Source organism: Protomyctophum parallelum, assembly GCF_964188405.1.
Source record: "Protomyctophum parallelum genome assembly, chromosome: 22".
Taxonomy (NCBI): Eukaryota; Metazoa; Chordata; class Actinopteri; order Myctophiformes; family Myctophidae; genus Protomyctophum; species Protomyctophum parallelum.
Window position 1 is genome coordinate 11,965,538 of NC_139714.1, and position 22,575 is coordinate 11,988,112.

At 40.2% G+C, this 22,575-nt stretch overlaps 2 protein-coding genes across 4 annotated transcripts; both read left to right on the plus strand.

Moving 5' to 3' along the window:
- Positions 1 to 1,787: 1,787 nt before the first annotated feature.
- LOC310853783 (uncharacterized protein) lies at positions 1,788 to 9,888 on the plus strand. 2 transcript variants are annotated; one of them, XM_083758235.1, is made up of 10 exons: positions 1,788 to 2,026; positions 2,590 to 2,750; positions 3,853 to 3,973; positions 4,543 to 4,652; positions 5,154 to 5,325; positions 5,679 to 5,981; positions 7,049 to 7,206; positions 8,084 to 8,194; positions 8,423 to 8,464; positions 9,226 to 9,888. In XM_083758235.1, exons 1-10 carry the CDS (start codon positions 1,984 to 1,986, stop codon positions 9,391 to 9,393), a joined length of 1,389 nt encoding a protein of 462 aa, XP_083614361.1. In that variant the 5' UTR covers positions 1,788 to 1,983; the 3' UTR covers positions 9,394 to 9,888. The 2 variants fall into 2 exon arrangements, with proteins under 2 accessions (XP_083614361.1, XP_083614362.1); XM_083758236.1 differs by having other exon boundaries at positions 8,090 to 8,194.
- Positions 9,889 to 10,553: 665 nt separating this feature from the next.
- On the plus strand, positions 10,554 to 22,177 carry LOC310853784 (uncharacterized protein). Of its 2 annotated transcripts, none has more exons than XM_083758238.1 (9): positions 10,554 to 10,631; positions 12,142 to 12,320; positions 13,475 to 13,607; positions 14,523 to 14,632; positions 18,097 to 18,268; positions 18,878 to 19,189; positions 19,974 to 20,119; positions 20,228 to 20,341; positions 21,096 to 22,177. In XM_083758238.1, the coding sequence occupies exons 2-9, from the start codon at positions 12,210 to 12,212 to the stop codon at positions 21,237 to 21,239; spliced, it is 1,242 nt and encodes a 413-aa protein (XP_083614364.1). In that variant the 5' UTR covers positions 10,554 to 10,631; positions 12,142 to 12,209; the 3' UTR covers positions 21,240 to 22,177. The 2 variants fall into 2 exon arrangements, with proteins under 2 accessions (XP_083614364.1, XP_083614363.1); XM_083758237.1 differs by lacking the exon at positions 10,554 to 10,631 and adding an exon at positions 10,639 to 10,884.
- Positions 22,178 to 22,575: the final 398 nt, after the last annotated feature.

A 22,575-nucleotide genomic window follows, 5' to 3' on the forward strand; every position in this document is an offset into this window, starting at 1 on the left:
AGTCAGATGATGATATGAATGATAAATGATAACACAAACGTCCTCATGGGGTCTTGTTTCCATTGTGCTCGTGTTTGTGTGCGTGTGAGAGTGAGATTGGACATGATTAATGATTAATTTTAAATGACATTCAAGATGCTCAAAGAAACAAGACTACTTGAAATCTAGCATATGACTGGGCTGTGTTTGCATGCATACCCTGGGGTAGTGTGGGCTGAAATTGTGGTGGGATACTTGGTGGTAGTGTCTTGCGTTGTAAAATTCTCTACTACTCTAAATGGCTCTATCCTTATTAATTAACATTTCCAGTGAGAGTCATAACAAATTTGTATATTTATCTGCGTAATGATCAAGATGAATCATGAAAAGAATAAGCTTAATTAATCAAACTTTTATATTTGTATTATTACTGTATATAATAGTGCAATCCTACAATCTAGATTAAAATGGCTCATGTGAACTCTGCCAAAATATGTGTGCGCTACCTAAATAATGACCAGAAGTAAGTCCTTTTCTCAGGCCAGGTGGCCCTAATTATGGATACCTCTTTTAGCCGGGGGGGCCTGTGGTCGTTAAGGTCCACAGAATGAGAGCCCTGCTCTGCCGGAAACATCGCGAAAAAAAGGTTTACGGACATTTTTGTATACCACCATAGATAGACAACCAATATATGGCAACATTTTCCAAATTCCATCATGCTTTAAGTAGCATGTGACAATTGTGACATGTCAAACTAGGGGGTTTTCATGATTCTGAATCCATTCCAAGCACGAAAAACACTCCTTGGCCTACATTCGGCCATAGCCACTTGCCAAAATGTGCCCAAATGTGCTGACCTCATCACATTTGTGATGACGGCTATCTAGATTCAGACACCTATGCAATCTCATTTTGTGAAGAATCGTGCAGAACTAGTTGGTTTCGGTGGTCCAGGTGACCACCGAAACGGTAGTCACCTCATAGGCTGACCATCGTTTTGGTGGTCACCTTATCACCTAAACTTGGACTATGAATAGGCCATTAGAGAAGTAGTAAAGAGGGACTGTACCATACCTGTGCGTTGGGGCTCCTGGCTAGTTTACTGCTTTTGGAAGTTAAACACAGGAGATGGATCTGAACTGTGATTGATTGTGATTGTGAACTTACAAGTAGCTACTGGAAATTAATCATCTAGTGGTTCCCAAACTTTTTCATGTCAAGGACCCCAAATTCACACTAATTAGCCTGCGGACCCCCATTTGAAAAGATATGCCAGGGAGCCCCATAAGAGAAGATTGTTACGGCTAGCAGAGATCCTCAACCCGTTTAATGTCAAGGACCCACAGCAGGGAGATCCAGGGGGTCCCCAGATAAAGTGTAAGTTTGTAACCAAATGGACCCTATAGGTCTGTAACTGAGTGTATGCAAATACAAATGTGTACACTCAGAGTTAAACTAAAAGTGGTTTTACAATATAAATTGGGGCCCAGAGATAGAAATGCCATTGACTAATGCATGTCAAACTGGGAGTCCTTGAAATGAAACGGGTTGAGAATCTCTGCTAGAGCCGTAAAAATCTTCTCTTATGTGGCTCCCTGGCATATTATTTCAAATGGGGTCCGTGGGCTATTAGTGTCAATTTGGGGGTCTTTGACATGAAAAGGTTTGGGAACAACTGCTGGTTTGCACTTTTTGCAATTTGCACCATGGTTTGCAGTGAAGATATCACTCCAGCACAGCAGGTGGCAGTAATGATGCCAACCACCCCGAAAAGGCAAGAAGAAATCGCAGAAGGAGGTGGTCGGAGTTTGGTTTGTTTACGGCTAGCCCAGCCCTGAAAAATAATATTTGGATGCCAGCTCCCGTAAAACAAACAATCATAAATAGAAGATGAATTGTAGCTTTTAACCTGTATCTATTAGACATTAATAACGGCTGCTGTTGTTGGTAGATCGTGTCTTCTTCAGTCTTTAGCAGAAGTCTTCTAGCTTCTCTCTAACGGACATGTCACTTCTATTTCTAGTGATGCTGTCATGTGCATGTTCTGGTAAGTATTTAACTCTGCCATGTTCTCATGGATATAAATGGTAATGCAAAAGCAAGGGATTTAAAATAATTGACTCACATTTCAGTTTTAATTAACAGTCAGTGGTGGAAAAGTACTCTGATTGTATACTAAATGTACCACACAAGTGTGTGTGTGTGTGTGTGTGTGTGTGTGTGTGTGTGTGTGTGCTGTCCTGTATTCAACTTCAATTGTACTTGAGTAAAAGTACAAAAGTATTGGCATTAAAAGGTGGAGTGATTTGTTAAAATAAGTGTTACATTAGAAATACTCATTGCCTCTATGTTGTATTGGAGTATATCAAGTATTACAAAATTGTGAAGTAAAAGTACCTGATTGAGTACATTAATTGAGAATAAATACTTTACTTTTTACCAATGGTTATTAATCCTGAACTCTATACCTGCAAAAGTGCAAATATTAATAATACAAACATTTTGATGGATTTCAATGCTAACCCCTGTTTAATAGTAGTCACAATTTCAAGTGTTGCAAATTGCTGCTAGTTTATTAGATGATTAACCTCTCCCTGTCTGTGTTTGAAGGCTCATATGGACTATATAAAGAGGTATGCTATGGGAGTGATTTGACTATATCTTTGGATGAAACGCCCATCAATACCTTTAGTCGAGGCTGGTTCTTCCTGCCAGTTAAACCAGGCATCTACAGGACTAATCGGATAAGAGTGTCCACAGAGAACGGGACGGTGAGTAAGATATGGGAGTAGGACTAGGGATGTTAAGTATCGATTCATTAATTGATAACCTTATTGATCGATTAACCGGTTAATTCATAAGCGGCAGGTTTTTATTTATTCTGAAAATCTTAATTTCCCTCAATGTCTAACATAGAAATCAACATTTCTGATTATACAGAAAGAATACAAAAGGCATATTATATTCCTTAATCAAATAAATGAATAGTGCACTGTCTTGTCTGTCACATCACATGCAAAAGCAGAGACGTTTCTGTGACTACCACCAAGGTGGGGGGGATTTTTTTTTTTGGCCCACATGTGCATTCTGGCCACGTGCGCACGCAGACAGAAAACCACCCAATGATAGACCCGCAGAATTTTCGATTAATAATTAAAAGTTTAATTCAAGAATTTCTCTCGATTCATCAATTATCTATTAACATCCCTAAATGGGATATAATCTTTTAAGTGGTTCTCAAAACATTTTAATTTCAGTGGGCCCCATAACTTTTGAACCCGCCATTACTAGTAGGCCTACTCTTGACAAAATAATACAACACCCCAAGCCAAGTGGCCTTGCACCTGAAGTGATTACATTTCAGACCTGGTTTGAGGACATTTGACTTGCTTCTTTGCTGCTCTCATGTCAACACCTGTGATTGTTCAGATAGTTTAATCGAGGATTAACCTTTATGGCGGATGCTAAAATCTTACTTGAAGCGGAACCGATTACAAGGGTAGAATTGACCCTTTGTCAAGTCCAACCTGTGGTTGTGCCCATTGGTTTCTGTTTCGTGGTTGGACAAAAATCCTTTCTCTCCATCCACTACCATTGAAATAACAGGTTTTTCAGTTGTTTTGTATTGATATTCTATGCATTCAATTCTTATTTTAAACTTAGTAGTCAGTCAGTAAAAAGGAACATCACAGATGCTACTGGGCATATCATTTTTGTTTTTAGCTTTTTTCCAAAAATGATGGTTTAGCTAATTCAACATAAACAAGGCGGAACAAGGCAGAAAGTTAGTCAGTCAGGGACCAATCAGAAGGCTGACAAATGGTGAATTACAATTGACTCTCGTCTCTGTTTTCATGTTCTCCCCAATTCCAGGCGTTGGACCCTCGCTTCGAGATATCGTCTCATGAGTTCATTATACGGGATGTGACAGAGAGAGATAATGGTTTTTTCTCTTATGAAGCAAAGTTCACTCTCTTCAGAGTATCAGTCAAAGGTGAGACCAAATATGACATCTGTTCCAGTGCTGTTCTAGGATTTATGTAAATCAGTGTTTCCCAAACTGGTGGTGACCCAAAACAAAAACTTTAATGTCTCCCTGGTACCCAAACTAGTGAAAAAAGCAGGTCTACAGCTCACAACGCGTCGCTTCGCGGCCGCAAATTTGTCCTAATGTAAATCCAAATAATCAAAGCATATTTAGCCTGCTGCTTATCTGAAATGGAAATTCAAAAATAAATGTTTAAGATATTTAAAAATATATTTCCATGAACAGACATGAAGAACAGAATGACAACTTCCTTTCTCTGCTTTTCAGGGCGTGTAGTTCCAGACTCTACAGCATTCTGAGATTGTGGAATAGTTGTCTGGCTTTGCGAGACTAGGCTTTGTAAACAAAACTTGCAAAATAATTGTGACAGACACACAGAAACACCCTTTTATAGACAGCGAGACGCTTGCATCACGACGAGTTCTGACCACATTATTTCACTGTAATGTCAGTTAACCCCTGTCACTTTCATGTGTGTGTGTGTGTGTGTGTGTGTGTGTGTGTGTGTGTGCTAGATTGTTCAATTAGAGTGACAAAGGAGTTTGGATCTGACTACTACTTCAAACTTCCCAATAAAGCAATTTCCCTGGACTTAACTCTCCTGGAAAACGCATACGGGTCACCGGTAGGGCTGCAATTTACTGTTGATTATTTTCTTAGTGATTATTCTATTGAATATTTGTTAAATTAATTGAATACCAGTAATTGAATCATCACAAACCTTTCCCTATCCCCCCCTATTCCGGTTCTTATCAGTTTCATAATGGAAAAAACTATATATATAAAAACTATAAAATACTGAAGTAAATATTATTAGAAACTGTGTATGTCAGTAGTACCTGAGATAGAGCTAAGGCTGAATTGTCTCTGTAAATGAATGTTAATTGTCAACATTAATGAATGCTAATCTCGGATGCTTTTATGCTTTATTCATAGGCAAATACTCAACCCTTAACAGATTAGGATTTTATTGATTTTTATAGCTACCCAATACCCAGCAATTTGGATTTCGGTTCTAACTTGGAACCTAATTTTCAATAACAAACCTATACAAAATAGGGATCAATTATTTTATTCAATTATCGATTTATCGATTTTCCTTTTTTTTTTTTACATTTGTACCCAGTCCCAGGTCCTGTGGAATAGCTCTAACCCGCAAGCCCGTGAGGCAGGAGGCAGGGGAAGGCTGCGGAATGACAAGTGGATGATGAACCAAATCACCTATGAATACGTCGGCTATTACACCTTCAGAGACATAAACCACAAATCAATTTCCAGACACAGGATGCAAGTTGAAGGTTAATGAATGAGAATGATCTGACATTGTATCACAAATAACTCTGGTGGGCTCAAGTACTCAACCCCAGTTAATTGAGTCAAAGTATAGATACGTATTCAAAGATTTTCCAGAAATGTACGGATAATATCAATAGTAGTGAAAATAGCTGATCTCCATACCATACCCCATCTACTATACCTAATATCTTCTGCAAAAATAGCTGACCTACAAGTGTTTTGAACTTGTAGATTGGATATTCGTAATGTACTTTGCTACTGTCCAAATTATCCTCTGACATGCGTTTCATCCAGACTTAATTACATGATTTAATGAGTTTTATGTTAATGCCATCCCTTCTATCTCATATTACAGAGAAGCACGAGTACATTCATGACAAAATCCAGGGCGAGGACCTCGACATCACATTTGGGATGGACCCTGTGCTCTTTGACATGACCTTTCTAGCAGATGGGGAAGGAGAAAGGCGGAAAGAGCCTTTGATGAAGGCAGGTGAACTGCAGCTGTACAGCGGGATGTTTACAGGTAGAATTCACAAGGTAATTGGGCCAACGCTGCATATTACCATTGAGGACCTCCAGCCATCAGACTCTGGTACCTTTGAGTTCACGGACTGGAAGGGAAAGCGGGCCCTCGTGGTGTATATGGACGTAACAGGTGAGTTATGCTGCCCTTATCCTGATAGCACGTTAATGGCCTTTACCCACTTACCCACTAATCCAGAACCCAACATCCAGTGATGTTGTTTTTTTTGTGTTTGTTTGTTTGTTTGCATTATAACCTGAATGATAGCCAACACTCACGTTCTGTCCATTCAGGTACTTCTCATTTATTTAATAAAACAGAATGACCAAGTGGACAATTTTCAACTACAAAGCCTTCTTCAGAGTCTGCGCAATCATAGACAGAGTCAGACTGTTGACTCGCATTAATTCAAAGGGCACTGTTTTTACTTTATTTTGCCGATGGGTACCGATATTGACGCAATCATGATTCCTCAGCGAAAGATTATGTTGAGGAAGGAATAAACGACAAGTAGATGAATAGACAGAACGTGAGTGCTGGCTATCATTCTTTACAGGATGTGTCTGCTTTCGGGCAGAATGTCCAAAATATTAACTTTTCAGGAAATTAAGAAAAAAGAAATGTTTTTAGAACAACACAATACTGCCACATCAAAGTTGGTATGGTGACTATACATTATCAGATACTTGAATGTGTCCTTATATTATCGTCACTTTACCCAAATACAGTTATTGTGGAGTTAGGAGGTTTTTGATCATTAATGACAACTGTCTTTGTCCACAAGTTTTGAGTTGGGTTGCTTTTTATGAAGATCCGATGGAATTAGTAGGTTACATCAGAAGCGCTTTTCATGAATACCTTTCATTGGTTCAACATTTGTAAAACCCACACACAGACCAGCACTGATTTATAACTTGTATCGACAATACAAGTTCTTGTAGATTAGCTACGTATTTTAGTCAAATGTTGAAAGAATTAGTTCTGAGTTCTTGGGTTCCCAGAACTGAAGGTTAGTAGGAACTCCTCCTGAGCAGGGCCCACATTAGATTGTGAAACCAAGCTGCATACAGTATGAACAAAAATAACCTGTGAAATCTGTTACAGTTCGTTTAGTTCTTGTGTTTGAAAAAGAGCCTTTAATCTAGTCAAAGTTTCTGTTTCACGTAAACAACCCAGGGCACTTCTTTCTGTTCTTTCAGAGCGTTATCCTGCGTACGTCAGATATATCGTTGCTGCTGTCGGCATATTAACGGTGGTGTTCTGCTGTTGCTATTTGAAGAAGCGCTGCTGCAACAAGACCACTAGAAAGAACTCTGTTCCTGACACTGAAGCAGCACCAGATGTATATTACCATGATGTGAGTACCCAACACAGTATATTACCATGATGTGAGTACCCAACACAGTATATTACCATGAAGTGAGTACCCAACACAGTATATTACCATGATGTGAGTACCCTAACCCAACACATTGAACTAAGGCTGTACCCTAGCCCTGTTCTATATTACCATGATGGGAGTACCCAACACAGTATATTACCATGATGTGAGTACCCAACACAGTATATTACCATGATGTGAGTACCCAACACAGTATATTACCATGATGTGAGTACCCAACACAGTATATTACCATGATGTGAGTACCCAACACATTGAACTAAGGCTGTACCCTAGCCCTGTTCTATATTACCATGATGTGAGTACCCAACACATTGAACTAAGGCTGTACCCTAGCCCTGTTCTTAGGACTCCAACTTCGGCGCATACATACTTCCTTTGATCTACCGCACAGAAAACATTTTGACGACGTATGCGCACTGGCGCACCGGTTGTGTGCCCCCCTGATTATTAATAACACATAAACATGTAACATGTAAACACAACATGAACATAGTACTCTTATTATGCATATCGCATTCTCGCAGAGATATATTTTTGAGTTAAAAAAAAAAGAAGAAAAAAAAACTGGTTCAAGCTGTTACGCCCCCTAGTATAGGGTTAAGGGAAGCAACATAAAATGCAGAAAGACAAATGATAAAACATGACAAAAACATTAATTAAGATTCGAGTGCCAACCCTAACGAGAGAACGTTCGAACCCTCGGGGACAGCCTTACATTGAACACAACATATAATAATATTACCATGATGTGAGTACACCCAACACAATGTATATTACTATGATGTAAGCAATGTTTGTTTATTATATTTTTTTTAACATCTTGGTTCAGTTACAGGACAACACTCAGCCTTCCACTTCAGCTCATCCCAGTGCATCACATGGACCAACTTACTCTTCACTGTACCACAACGAGCCTGGATCCACTTCCCAGCCACCACTGGTAGCCGTTTTACACATCATAATAACTTGTCCACCTGAAATGTATTTAACTATAACAGTGGTTCTCAAACGTATACATTTCAAGGACCCCCATAACTGTTCCATTTGTAGACTCTTGAGTTACAGATTTGTAAAGATCAATTCAGAACCCTGAGGGTCCCTGTCCCCCACTTTGAGAACCACTGATCTCTACCCTGACGGATCACAGATCAGATTTTTTATCTTACAGGTGCCTGGTCCTGAAGACACTCATGCCTCATCTCAACCTGAGGTATGGACTCACTCCATACCTATCAATTTAAAAACAATAGCTAAAGCATAGCATAATGCTAACACCAAAAGGGGTTCCCGCCCAAAATGGGTTAAACCCAAAGCCTCGTTTCCGCTAAGCCCTTTGTTGATGTACTTTTTAGTTTATTTAGCACAGTATAAAAACAATACAATAAAGATACAAATATAGAAAATGGGAAGTGCTAGGATGAGGGGCTTATACATGGCCTCCACAATAAATCATCCAGAACATGATTGTAAACCAGAAATATAGAATTTCCAAAGTACATGATTTCAGTATATAAAAATAAAATATAAATATAAAACTACAACATGATTAGAGAATACTTGGTTATCTACCGTAAGACGTGATTAGAGAAAGAAAAAGAGATAATATAAATAAATATAATTAAGTGATCTGGTCAATTAAACAGGTTCTAAGCTTATGTTTTGAAATGATTTAATGAAGAGGAATTTGATGAGATTGCTGTATAGCTGTTCCATAGCTGGGCCCCATTGTATCTGTTATTCTGCATATTATTATTATTACAAATTACAAAACATACCATTACTCCCTTTTTTATACTAAGGATATTTTCTATATGATATATTTGATGCTGATACTTTTCTACTTTTGAAAAACGTCCTTTTACTTGTAACTTTTGTAACGTTTTTATATATAACTACAATGAATTTATCATATTGTGCATTTACTACATTAAAAGTATATTCTTCTTTTTCTTTTTGTGTGTCTTTCTCCAGGCGGGGGCCACTGGATCACAGGAACCTCCTCCATATGATTCTCTCTTCTCTGCTGATTTTGAACCCCAGTTTGAGCTGAAGGGAACGACGTTCCCCTCTGCTCCACCCCTCAGTTCAGACACGCCTTACTCTGATGTGTACACCTCAGACAAACTCAACTTTCTTTAGGAAACAAACTAGGGGGATTTTTTTTTAATCTAACGATCATTTGTTTCGCTACTTAACATCGGTCTATCCCCTGCATAACGTACCGGCATGACGATCTCACAGACCGCTGAATCTCAGGTTCTCATTGACTGTTAATTTTGCTCACGACTCCAACACTTCGCACAGCTCACTGACTATTCAATTCTGTTTGTGTAGGATGTGAAACTAACTACTAGGCTACTATGCTGCTCATGTATTTAACCTATGGTTTCATTTTTGTGTTTGACTGCTCACAAGCTCATCAGATGGTGGGGTATCCTCTTGGTAAACTCACTGTCTGTGAGCTGGATAACTCAAAATTGATAAACACTGAGGATTTGACAGCAGGAGCTGACATGACAGATAGTACAGCAGATAATAGGAACGATCTTTCACTTGGTGATACAAGCGTGAAATTTGGCATGAACATGCCTCTGGTTCACCTCTTTAACTTTTTTAACCGAGCCAACGAAAAATCCAATATGGCGGTGGGGAGGGGGTGGGGGTGCGTCAGCTAGGTCTGGAGGTAACGGGGGTGCAAAAATGTTTGGGAACTGCTGCTTTAGGGGAAGCATTCACACCATCTTAGCCCTCAGAGTCTGGGGCGTAGGAATGGACAGCGTATGGAACACTGAACACTGCACTGACTTACCTTACCTGTATTAAATGAATATGTGGTAGTACTTGAGGATCAGGTCGTTAGAACTACATGGACTGTGGTCACATGTGCCTTATGTGACTTTATATTTTATTTATATTAGATTTCTTTGTATTGAATATAGATGATGGTAAAGATTAACTGGAGGGAACCCTCCCTCCCCCTGTTTTTTTTTGTTTTCACAGTTTGTTTTGTTTGGTTATGTCAGGTTTGTAAAAGTATGTCTTATCGTCTTGTTTGTTAGTGAAAAGTTTTAAAAATCAAAAGAAGAAAAGGGTTCGCACCAACTCATGACCACTGGGTCTGGCTTATAGTATGGAGTGAAAATATTCTGTTACTTAGAATATCTGTGTTTTATATATTTTTTTGTATATGGCCATGGCCCTATTGTGTCTGCAATAAAGTGCATCATAAAGTCAAGAATGCACTGTATTCTGATTTCTGATTGGATCACTTTGTATGTTTTGCACTGTGAATATTACTCCAGCAGGTGGCGGTAATGATGCCAACCACCCCGAAAAAGAAAGAAATTGACACAGAAGTCAGTATCACGTGGGCGGAGGTTTGTTTGTGTACATCATCATGGCGTAATAAAGGGTGTACGTTGCTCTGAAAATGTTTCTTTGAGTGCCACGTTTGCCAACTGATCTGCTGCTGGCGCTGCCGCCATAAAACAAGAATAATAGTAGCTTTTTACTCGTATTTATTGGACATTAATACCAGCTGTTGGTGGATTTTCAGTCTATAGCTTCTCTGTGAAGGACATGTCACAATGTCACTTCTATTTCTAGTGATGCTGTCATGTGCATGTGCTGGTAAGTAACGTTCTCTGTCTCATGCACAGTCTATGGTCTCATGCCGATATCGAGGAGTGACAATAATTGAAAGTGAAGGCAAAGAAGAGAGCAGAAAATTGGAACTAACACACGTTAAGGCTTATAAATAAATAACTTGGCTGAAATTGGCAGCCTACCTGAAAATGTATTTTCAAGGTTCAATGTTTCTTTATTTTGTCTCCCAAGGGAGAAATGTGTCTTGGACCCCAAGGACCCGCCCTGCAGCATACAGATACAATTCAAAACAATACACAAGACAACAATTTAAAGGCACGCAGTGACCTGTACAACATTAAAAAACCACACACCAACATACCAAGTGCAAAAGAGGAAGAAAAAAATAAAGAAACCTTGAACCTGAATACGTACTCTGCCATACAGATTGGACAAAATTACTCAAATCAATCAAATGCTAAAAGTACTCATTTCTCAAGTTTGGGAACAAAATCGTTAAAAAATAGCATCTTTTATAGGCCCTATCGCATAAATTGTTTTCTTTTTTTTTTAATCTAAATCTGCAAAGTAACATTTTATTTCAAATAATTGTAGTAGTGGAGTATGTCGTCAATTTATTTTAGAACTCACATCAGAGTAATTAAGAAATAGACAGGGCAGAGAGTGGACTGAAACAATGATAGGCCTACATTTTATGGGTCTCATGTAAGAATAGGTCCTCTGACAGACAACCAACAGGTGGATAGTATTCTCATCTTAAAACTTCTACAAGTATATAAAGTATTGAAATGTTTAAATACTGAGGTAATGTAAAAGGTTCATGTTTTAGGTTATTAGAGAAAGTAAAAGATGCTCAATACGTCAGTTTGTCACCTCCCCCTTCACATTCAGTAGATCCTGTGATCTTTTGTGGCCAGATGTAATTTCCTGTAGTCTAGTAGGACTAGTAAATAATACAAAAATAAATTGCTATAAAATTTTGTAAAACAAATAAAAAATACATATTTAGCCCCCTGTTCGAATGCCTCCGCCCCCTGTAAAAAAAAATGCTAAAATCCCTAAGACGAAAGAAAGCAGCAAATGAACAAAAACATGAACCTTGGTTGGGGGAAAAAAACTAAAGTTGTCCTTTAAACACAATACTTGAATCGATAGTACTTTGCTTTCCACCACTGGTAATTAATCCTACATGTTGAATTGCCACAACTAATACAAACATTTGATCGATTTCCTTGCAGTCTATGCTCTGATAACATCTCTCGTCTCTGTCTGTGTTTTAAGGCTCACATGGATATGTGAGACAAAGAAAGGCATGCTATGGGAGTGATTTTTCGATAGGAAGGCAGGAAATGGGTCTGTTTGACTTCCATCGAGAGTTGTTCTTCGTGCCATCAGAACCAGGCACAGCGGTCATAAGTCCAAGTGAGGAGAGGATACCAGTGAGGATGGAGAATGGGACGGTAAAGACATGGGATATGTTGTGTTCTTCATAGGGAGACATTTTCAAAAACAAACCGGCATGGGCGTGCACAGATGGACACCAAGTGGTGCTAAAGCACCTGCCTTTTTGCACTCTGGACAGCAGTGCCCTTTTGAAAGTGCCCTTTTGAAAGTTTATTTTTTTTTGTGTACAGTGTACACTGTACTACAGTATGTAGCGCATGGTAACATCCATCAATTTTATTAAGGCAGCCGGTGGTTCCACATGCCGCACAAGATGCTTTTTTTCCCACTTGAGCACCTGCCGGCTGCCCCTCAAAATGTCTGTGCACGCCACCCGGTAGTAACTTTTTGGTACATTCATTATAAAGTATTTTTTGACCACGAGTATCTACAGTATTTACTTTTACGTAAGTACTGGCAGGGTTCAGTACTTTGTCTACTTTGACTGTATGGCATCAAACAAACCGAATGTACTGTACATAATATGATGGGACTAGCAAACCGAGATATAGACTGTGTGTGTGTGTGTGTGTGTGTGTGTGTGTGTGTGTGTGTGTGTGTGTGTGTGTGTGTGTGTGTGTGTGTGTGTGTGTGTGTGTGTGTGTGTGTGTGTGTGTGTGTGTGTGTGTGTGTGTGTGTGTGTGTGTGTGTGTGTGTGTGTGTGTGTGTGTGTGTGTGTGTGTGTGTGTGTGTTATGAAGGCTATATGGAGACGACAGAGACATAATCATACCACTGTAGAACTCCATGGATAGACAAGCATCTAGCCATCTGGTCTGGCATTGTCATCGTGACAAGCATCCAGTCGAGCCCTATGTAAAGAGTAATTACATCTGACCCTTGAGGTCAGATGTTCGGAGTCCCGGATCCAGAATGGCCATTGAGAGAGATGTTTTATTTAATTATTATACTAGTTAGAATAGACTATACAACTATAGACTATACAACCCAGATATCTTTGTGTCAGGGATCTAGACATCTCGGTTCTAAACCATTTCCCATTGGAGTAGTATTGTATAGTGCCTGTCTTCTCTGAATGTGAGCAAAGAGTTATTCACATGTTGAGGATATTTTACCTATGTTTATGACCTAGGATCCTAAGATCTAACTTATTACAAGGGTAGAATTAACTCTTGTTCTCTATGTTTTTGTTGTGTTCTCCTCTCTTCCAGATGTTGGACCCACGCTACGAGATATCGTCCGATAAGATTATTATACGGGAGGTGACAGAGAGAGATGAGGGTTTTCTTGCTTCTGTAAATTTGTTTGGCAACATATTCACTCTCTTCAGACTGGGAGTCGAAGGTGAGACGTATGACACTTCAATTTGGTGTGTTCCAGTGCTGTTCTAGGACGGTGGTTAACTGTGGACCTACTGGGACATATTTGAACTGGGTGCATCCTGACCAGCACTTGGAATTGTAGGAGTGGAGGCATTACATTTAGTTTACTCAGTTTACACAGAGAAATTATGTGAAAATAGCTGTTGCTCACTACGCCTCACATATTATTTGACAATTTGGCCAGTGTTGACCAGTTTTTATAGTTTAGTTTGTTGATTACTTTTGATGCGGTAATGGTCTTTTTTTCACATAATTTCAATTTATTCATTTTTTAGGTATTTAATTAAAGATCTTAAAAGTCTTTAAATTACCGTCATCTGGGACCTTGAACTGAATTAGACTTAATCATGTATCAATCATGATGTAATATTGACTCTTAGGACTTCCGCTATGTCAAGCTCTGCTTCCCATTTACCTCTAAGAGAACACTTTCAGTGATGATGTAAGATCATATAGTATTGCGATCCTGTCTTGAGCTCCACTAGCTTCCATTATAGAAAGTGAAGTAAAAGTTCTATATTGATAGAATGTATAGAATGTGTATATGGGAACACTTTAGTGGGATTCTATGTGGGCCTGGTGACAGAGACATTCGGTGCTGATCGGTGTAGTGGTTCATTATGAGCTATTATGATACATAGGCTACTCTATAATGATTATGCATCATGCGACCTGACCACATTTTTTCACTGTCCTGTCAGTTAACCCATGTCACATTCATTATTAAGTATCACACACATTTTGTGTGTGTGTGTGTGTGTGTGTGTGTGTGTGTGTGTGTGTGTGTGTGTGTGTGTGTGTGTGTGTGTGTGTGTGTGTGTGTGTGTGTGTGTGTGTGTGTGTGTGTGTGTGTGTGTGTGTGTGTGTGTGTGTTTAGATTGTTCAAGTAAAGTGACAAAGGAGTTTGGATCTGACTACTACTTCAAATGTCCCAATAATGCATATTCCCTGGAATTCACTCCCCTGGAAAACACATATGGGTCACAGGTAGGGCTGCAGCTATACTATATAGATTATATCTTAGTGATTGTTGTCTCCACCAGCTGAAGACATGGGGAGAGTATGTTTTGCACTGTCCGTGTGTCCGTCCGTCTGTGTACAGCTAATCTCCAGCACCGTTAACCCGGTCGATGCCTAACTTTGTGCACACACTCTCTGGATGCCAACGATGAACCTCTGCCCCAAATCTTCTAGAACAGCCTGTTATAGCGCCACCATGAGGCAGATTTTCACATTTTTACCTATAACTGCACCGATATGCACGAAACGTGCCTCCCTAGAGGCCAAGGAAAAACCTTTGACCTGCATTTTTCACATCTGAACCAGGAGGTGCTATAATATTACTTACTCCTCCAGATTCTATCCAAAAATCCCACAAATCATTAGGCTACACTATCTCTTATAGTCATGTGCTCGAGATGGATCTGTCTAACGTCTCATATTCCATCCTAATTGGCTAACATTGGCCTTCTTCTAGAACAGCCTGTTATAGCGCCACCATGAGGCAGATTTTCACATTTTTACCTATAACTGCACCGATATGCACGAAACGTGCCTCCCTAGAGGCCAAGGAAAAACCTTTGACCTGCATTTTTCACATCTGAACCAGGAGGTGCTATAATATTACTTACTCCTCCAGATTCTATCCAAAAATCCCACAAATCATTAGGCTACACTATCTCTTATAGTCATGTGCTCGAGATGGATCTGTCTAACGTCTCATATTCCATCCTAATTGGCTAACATTGGCCTTCAAAGTTTGCTGCAATGGCCCGTTTTGAACAAAAAGCCTCAAATCATGAACGCAGCGTGCAATTTACGTGAAATCTTTCACACTCTTTCCTACTCTGGCCTGGTGGAGACCTGTTTTGTTTTCTAGTTATACTTTTACATTATAATGTTATACATTAACTACTTATAACGTATAACTTATTACGGTACTGTATATTGAAAATAGCCAATCTACGACGTGTTGCGTTGCAAGCTTGTGGATTGGCTCTTTTCACAAATGGTTTTTTTCTTGTACATATGCAAAATAGTGGAAATGGATATATCATTAGGATTTGATCGATTCTGATTCTGCTGATCAATTTTTTATCGATTTTCATAATGGAATAGAAAAAAGGTTAAATGTTATATAATACATTTTCATTTTCAGCGATAACCGAAGTAAATAATATAAATAATAATAATAATAGCTCAGATTTATATAGCGCTTTTCTAAATACCCAAAGCGCTTTACATGGGAACACCAGGAACAGACTTTATTAAGAAAAGAAAGATCAAAGCTAAAACATAACAGATACAGGGTTAAAAGGATAAAAAGATAAACGAGACCTCAACTGGGGAAGGCTATTCTGAAGAGGTGGGTTTTAAGTGAGGTTTTGAAAGAGAGGAGAGAGAGGGAGCAGCTCTGAGTTGGTTGGGGAGTTCATTCCAGAGTTTGGGGGCAGAAACATAAAAGGCCCTGTCCCCCCAGGTACGGTACTTGGCCTTGCGGACCTTCAGGAGGTTAGCTTCACTGGACCTGAGGGAGCGGGGGGGGGGGACATATGGTTCAAGAAGATCGGAGAGGTAGGGGGGAGCCAGGTTATTGAGAGCTTTGTAGGTGGTGAGCAGGATTTTGTAGTGAATTATTTGTTTGACGGGAAGCCAGTGTAGGTCATGGAGGACGTGTGATGGACGTGTGATGTGGTCTCTGGAGCGTGTACTGGTGAGCAGGCGGGCAGCGGAGTTTTGAACGTGTTGTAGTTTGTTGAGGACTTTGGAGGTGGTGCCATTGAGTATGCTGTTGCAGTAGTCAATCCGGGATGTGATGAATGCGTGGATGAGGGTTTCGGCGGCAGTGAAAGACAGAGAGGGCCGGAGGCGGGCGATATTCCTGAGGTGGAAGAAGGCGGTTCTGGTGATCTGATTTATGTGGGTGAGGAATGAGAGGGTGGAGTCAAATATGACACCAAGGTTACGGATGTGGGGGGAGGTAGTAACAGTGGAGCCATCGATATTGAGGGTGAAGTTCTGGGTGGAGCTAGTGAGAGAGTTAGGGCCGATGATAAGGATTTCTGATTTGTTGCAGTTTAGTTTTAAAAAGTTATTTTGCATCCATATTTTGACATCTGTGTGGCAGGTGGAGAGGGTGGAATGGGTGGCAGCAGTGATGGTCTTGGTGGAGAGGTAGAGTTGTGTGTCGTCGGCATAGCAGTGGAACTGGAGATTGTGGTGACGGAGGATTTGCCCAAGAGGTAGGATGTAGATGATGAAGAGGAGAGGACCAAGTACAGAGCCCTGGGGGACGCCGTGGGTGACTGGGGCAGTGGAGGAGTGACAGTTGTTGATGGAGATGAACTGGTGGCGGTCAGAAAGATATGATTTCAGCCAGGAGAGGGCAGTGTGTGTTATTCCAAGGGAGGACTGAAGGCGTGAGATGAGGGTGGAGTGATTGATGGTGTCAAAAGCGGCAGAGAGGTCCAGGAGGATGAGGATGGAGAGGGAACCAGAGTCGGCGGAGAGTAGGATGTCGTTGGTGACTTTGAGGAGGGCTGTTTCTGTACTGTGCATTGAGCGGAAGCCAGATTGAAATGTTTCATAGAGGTTGTTTGAGTCCAGGTGTGATTTCAGTTGGGAGGCGACTTGCTCTTTCTAAGATTTTGGAGATGAAGGGGAGGTTGGAGATGGGGCGGTAGTTGTTGGGGGTGTCAGGGTCTAGTCCGGGTTTTTTGAGAATGGGGGTGACAGCAGCCAGTTTAAGGGCAGGTGGGATGAAACCAGAGGACAGGGAGGTGTTGATGATTTTGGTGATGGTTGGGGAGAGAGCTGGGAGGCAGGCCATAACTAGGGAGGAGGGCATGGGATCCAGGACGCAAGTGGATGCCTTCATGCCGGAGGTTATGGCGGATAGGTCAGATGTGGTGATCTCGGTGAAGGTAGTGAGTGGTTGACCAGAGAACAGGTTCAGGATCCGGGGGAGTGGTGGAGGAGGGGATGGCCAGTTCAGAGTGAATGTTGTCTATTTTAGTTTGAAAAAATGTGAGAAATGATTCGCATTTACTGGTTGTGAAGGAGGAGGTGGTGGTGTCCATGGGTTTGAGCAGGTTGCTGACGGTGGAGAAGAGCGTTTTGGGGTTATTGCTGCCAGATTGGATAATGGAGGAGTAGTGGGAGGTGCGCGCACTGTTGAGGGCTTCCTTATATTGCTGCTGGTGTGAGTTGTAGGCCTCAGAGTGAACAGTTAGACCGGTTTTGTTGGCTAGCCGTTCAAGCTTGCAAGCTTTACTAGTAACATGTTTCAAGAGCTAATGCTGAGTTGTCAATGTGTAAACTAATGTTACATCATTATTGTCAATGTCTACAATATGGAAAGCAGTGTAGTTAAAGCTTGTTGTACGCTTTATTTATAGGAACATCTATTATTTTATAAAACGATCGATTATTATATATATGTTTGTACCCAGTCCCAGGTCCTGTGGAATCGCACTAACCCGCAAGCACCTGAGGCAGGAGGCAGGGGAAGGCTGCTGAACAACAAGTGGATGATGAACCAAATCACCTATGAATACGTCGGCTATTACACCTTTAGAGACGAAAACCACAAGTTTATTTCCAGACACAGGGTGGAGGTTGAAGGTTAATGACATAGAATTATCTGACATCGTATCACAAGTAACTCAGTGGTGGACAAAGTACGCAACCCGCAAAGATGATTTGCTCAGATCTGTTTTATGTTTTCGACCGGCACCTGCCCCCTCTAGACCAGAAAGCACACAGGATGGGCCAGGGTGCTGGTATAGCAAGTAGCAAATTATACTGTACGTTTTTCAGAAAACTGTTTAGAAGACACTGTTTTAGAAGACATTTGTAGAATCGGCCTCAGGTTTTATTGAGTTAAACCTCTAGTCTTAACGAAACAGACCTTAGTTTCGACCGTACCGTTGTTTTCCCCCCATCTACTACACCAAATCTACCAGCATTTTGAGCTTGTAGATCAGCTATTTGTGTGCCCCCCAGAATATGGCCCATGGGGTTCATGTGGTTTAGTTGTTACCGATAATTCATAATGTACTTTTCATTCCTTAGAAATATCAGTCATTGAAAGTCTCAAAAAATACAAAGAAAAAGTACATGTACTTCGATACTGTCCACCACTGCAAATAATCCTCTGAGATGCGTTTCATCCAGACTTCCATAATTTAATGAGTTTTATTTTAATGCCATCCTTTTTATCTCATCTTACAGAGCGGTACCCATACTCTTATGTACAAGTCCAGGGCGAGGACCTCCACATCACATTTGGGATGGACCCTGTGTTGTTTGACATGACCTTTCAAGCAGATGCGGATCATTCCGAGAAAATGCTTCTGATGAAGCAAGGCGAATTGTTTGTGTACAATAGACTGACGTATGAAGTGTTTCAAGACAGATTTCAAAAGCTTGTCGGACCGACGCTGCATATTACCATTGAGGACCTCCAGCCATCAGACTCGGGTACCTTTGAGTTCACGGACTGGAAGGGCAACCGGGCCCTCGTAGTGTTTCTGAAGGTAAAAGGTGAGTTATGGGAGGCGACAGTGGGCTCAGGGGTAGAGCGGCCAATTGGAACCATGAGGTTCCCATTCGATCCCGGGCTCAGAGTTAGTGTCGAAATGTCCTTGAGCATGGCTCTGAACCCCTAATTGTTCCCGATAAGCAAGTTGGTGGCTTGCATGGTTTCCTCTGCCATCGGAGTAAGGATGTGTGTGAATGGGTGAATGTAATGCACAATCTATGTAAAGTGCCTCGGATGAATGCACCATTCACCATTTAGTTATGCTGCTCTGATCCTGATAGCACATTAATGGCCCTTTCCCACTATGAAGAGTAATCCAGAACCTTTATAACCTGATACTTTCCAGAACCCATGAAATTCTGTGATGTTTTTTTGTTGTTGTTGTTGTTTGCATTATATACGCAGAATTATAGCCAACACTGTTGGCTATAATTAAGGTTATATTATGCAAAAGAAAAACATCACAGAATTCAACACACTGTTCTGTTCTGTTCTGTTCATTCAGGTACTTCTCATTTATTTAATAAAGACTACAAAGCCTTCCTCAGAGCAGCAATGATCCCTCAGCGAAATATGATTATTGCTTTATTAAATAAATTGGAAGTACCTGAATGGACAGAGCGTGAGTGTTGAATTATGTGATGACATGGCCATCATTTACAAGAACCTGTGAAATTCGTTTCAAGGTGCGGTACAGTTCGCTTAGTTAGTGTCGTCAAGAGCATTTCATCTGGTCAAAGTTTCTGTTTCACGTAAACAACCATGTGCTTCTTTTTGTTCTTTCAGAGCGTTCTCCTGCGTACGTCAGATATATCGTTGCTGCTGTCGGCATATTAACGGTGGTGTTCTGCTGTTGCTATGTGAAGAAGCGCTGCTGCAAGAAGACCACTAGAAAGAACCACTCTGTTCCTGACACTGAAGCAGCACCAGATGTGAGTACACCCAACACAATGTATATTGCTTTGATGTATTAAAGCAACTCTGTCCACATAATTATTGTTGTCAAACTGCTATTTTATAATTTCAACATATTGGTTCAGTTACAGGACAACACTCAACCTTCCACTTCCGCTCATCCCAGTGCATCACATGGACCAACTTACTCTTACCCACTGTACCACAACAAGCCTGGATCCACTTCCCAGCCACCACTGGTAGCTAGATATATCTTTTGGGCATGTTTGCCTTTATTGATAGGGTACAGTAATTAGACAGGAAAGGGGGAGAGAGATGGGGGAAGACATGCAGCAAAGCCGTCAGGCTGGATTACTGGCCTAGGTGCCTGGACCGCTCAGCCACTGCCCAGGCCCACTGGTAGCTGTTTTAAACATCATCATTTCTCCACCTCAAATGTGCTTATCTATACCAGTGTTTCTCAAACTTTTACATTTCAAGGACCCCCATAACCCTTAAGAGTTACAAACCTCCAATGGTCCATTTAGTACCCCCTCCTCCCTCCCTGGCCCCCACTTTGAGAACTTTTTATTTATTTATGTAAAGTACAATTATTGAGTACCTTGAAAAAGCTCTATAAATGAAACATAAACTGTCAAGGAACTGCACTGAATGAAATGGTGTCTTATTTCTTTGGCGCACAAACAATGCCTTCTCAAATCCATGGCAAAAGTTCAGGTTTTTTGACATACTACTTTCTTAAATGGATTGCAACGATGTTGTTCTTTAATAATATTTTGATGCTGATAACTTTGTACTTTTAGTAGTACAATTTTGTTTATATACAAGTAGTTTCTCATATTGTGCATGTACTGCATTATGTTATCATCATGCAGCATAATCATTGTTTTGGTTTTTTGATTGATTGATTGAAATATTTATTAACAGTTTGTAGAATTTACAGTACATTTTAAGCACAAACTCAATACAAAGACTGGTCTTCTTTCTCCACAGGACAACCACACGGACGAACCTCCTCAATATGATTCTCTCTTCCCTCCTAATGCTGAAGTTGCCCCAGCGACTTCTGCTCCACCCCTCAGTTCAGACACGCCTTACTCTGATGTGTACACCTCAGACAAACTCAACTTTCTTTAGGAAACAAACTAGGGAAAAAAAAAAAAGATCAGTTGATGTTTTGCGACTTAACACTAGCCTGCCGCTGGCCTTCGGTTCTCTCCCCTGCATATTAACATACCGGGATGACGAGCTCACACACCGATGAATCTCAGGTTTATATTTATTTATTTGATATGGACATATCACATTGCTCATTGCACAGTTGTACAATTAGTAGATGCATTGTTTACAGTGTGTTAGCACATGTGCTAATTTTCACCACCTATCCACAGGAGACCATTCTAAACACTTTAGTTTAAAAAACCCAATCAAGTACAAAAAAGGAATACATACTAATAATATTTACAACCAAATTACAATACCAATTACATTACAATACCCATTACATTTGATATAAACAAATATGCATGTTTTTATTCCAATCAATTCATAAACTACTCCCAGCCTGTTTTCAAAATGTAATCCATAACGAAATCCATAATCATTACACCAGAGCATCCATTGATCTTCATTCCGTTTTCTTCAGGACAACATCGGTTATTTTTGTTATCTTTAGGCTTACCAATATTATTCATATCTTAATTATGTTATTTAAGCTCAACCGGTAGCTTCTATAGGAAGGCCACTCGATAAGCCCCTTTACGTTTTTTTGGCACTTCCGGCACATCATGTATGTAACAAATTTTGTTTCTTATTGAAGTATTACATTTTTTTTTTTTTACCATATTGTTGTTATTATGTACACATGTGCAAATAAACTAAACTAACCTACAGTAACCAAAAGTAAATATAATCACTCAGGTAACCAGTCAGAAGCTACAGTATACAGTATAGTAATAGTTCGTTTCAGTGTACAGATATTCTACTGTTAGATGGATGTTAGGTTCTTAGTTTACTTATGATCCTTGATGACTATTGTGTATTTGATGTATTACCATGTGTTGTTGCTTATTGTAAATAGTCTGGGCGGAAACCCGTTTTGGTGTTAGCATTATGCTATGCTTTAGCTATTGAAAAATAGCAGATCTACAAGCTCATAGCGCGCCACCGAGTGGCGCGCTACGAGCTTGTAGGTCTGCTATTTTTTGAAAAATCGAAGAACCACTGACATAGAAACATGGCTTTTTCAGAAAACCGTCAGGATGTAGAAGACATTTTTAGAATCTGATCTCAGGTCAGAATGGGTTAAGAGCGTCTGCTAAATGCCTAAATTGTCAATTGTTCTGTTCAAATGATTTGTCTCAACAGTCTGCACTCCGACCGGCAAAGTTGAGCAGTTGAACTTGAACCTTGACCTTGTCATAATGAAAATTGGTTGTAGGGGTACTTTGTTTTAAGGTGTTTGCACACTGGT

What these genes read in the sequence shown, in the direction of transcription:
- LOC310853783 (XM_083758235.1), top strand. Translation starts at nt 1,984, where the DNA reads ATGTCACTTCTATTTCTAGTGATGCTGTCATGTGCATGTTCTG. An exon ending in CTTCAGAGTATCAGTCAAAG is followed by an intron (nt 3,974 to 4,542) that starts GTGAGACCAAAT and finishes TGTGTGTGCTAG; the next exon opens with ATTGTTCAATTAGAGTGACA. An exon ending in AAAACGCATACGGGTCACCG is followed by an intron (nt 4,653 to 5,153) that starts GTAGGGCTGCAA and finishes ATTTGTACCCAG; the next exon opens with TCCCAGGTCCTGTGGAATAG.
- LOC310853784 (XM_083758237.1), top strand. Translation starts at nt 10,842, where the DNA reads ATGTCACTTCTATTTCTAGTGATGCTGTCATGTGCATGTGCTG. An exon ending in AGTGTTTCTGAAGGTAAAAG is followed by an intron (nt 19,190 to 19,973) that starts GTGAGTTATGGG and finishes TTGTTCTTTCAG; the next exon opens with AGCGTTCTCCTGCGTACGTC. An exon ending in CCACTTCCCAGCCACCACTG is followed by an intron (nt 20,342 to 21,095) that starts GTAGCTAGATAT and finishes CTTTCTCCACAG; the next exon opens with GACAACCACACGGACGAACC.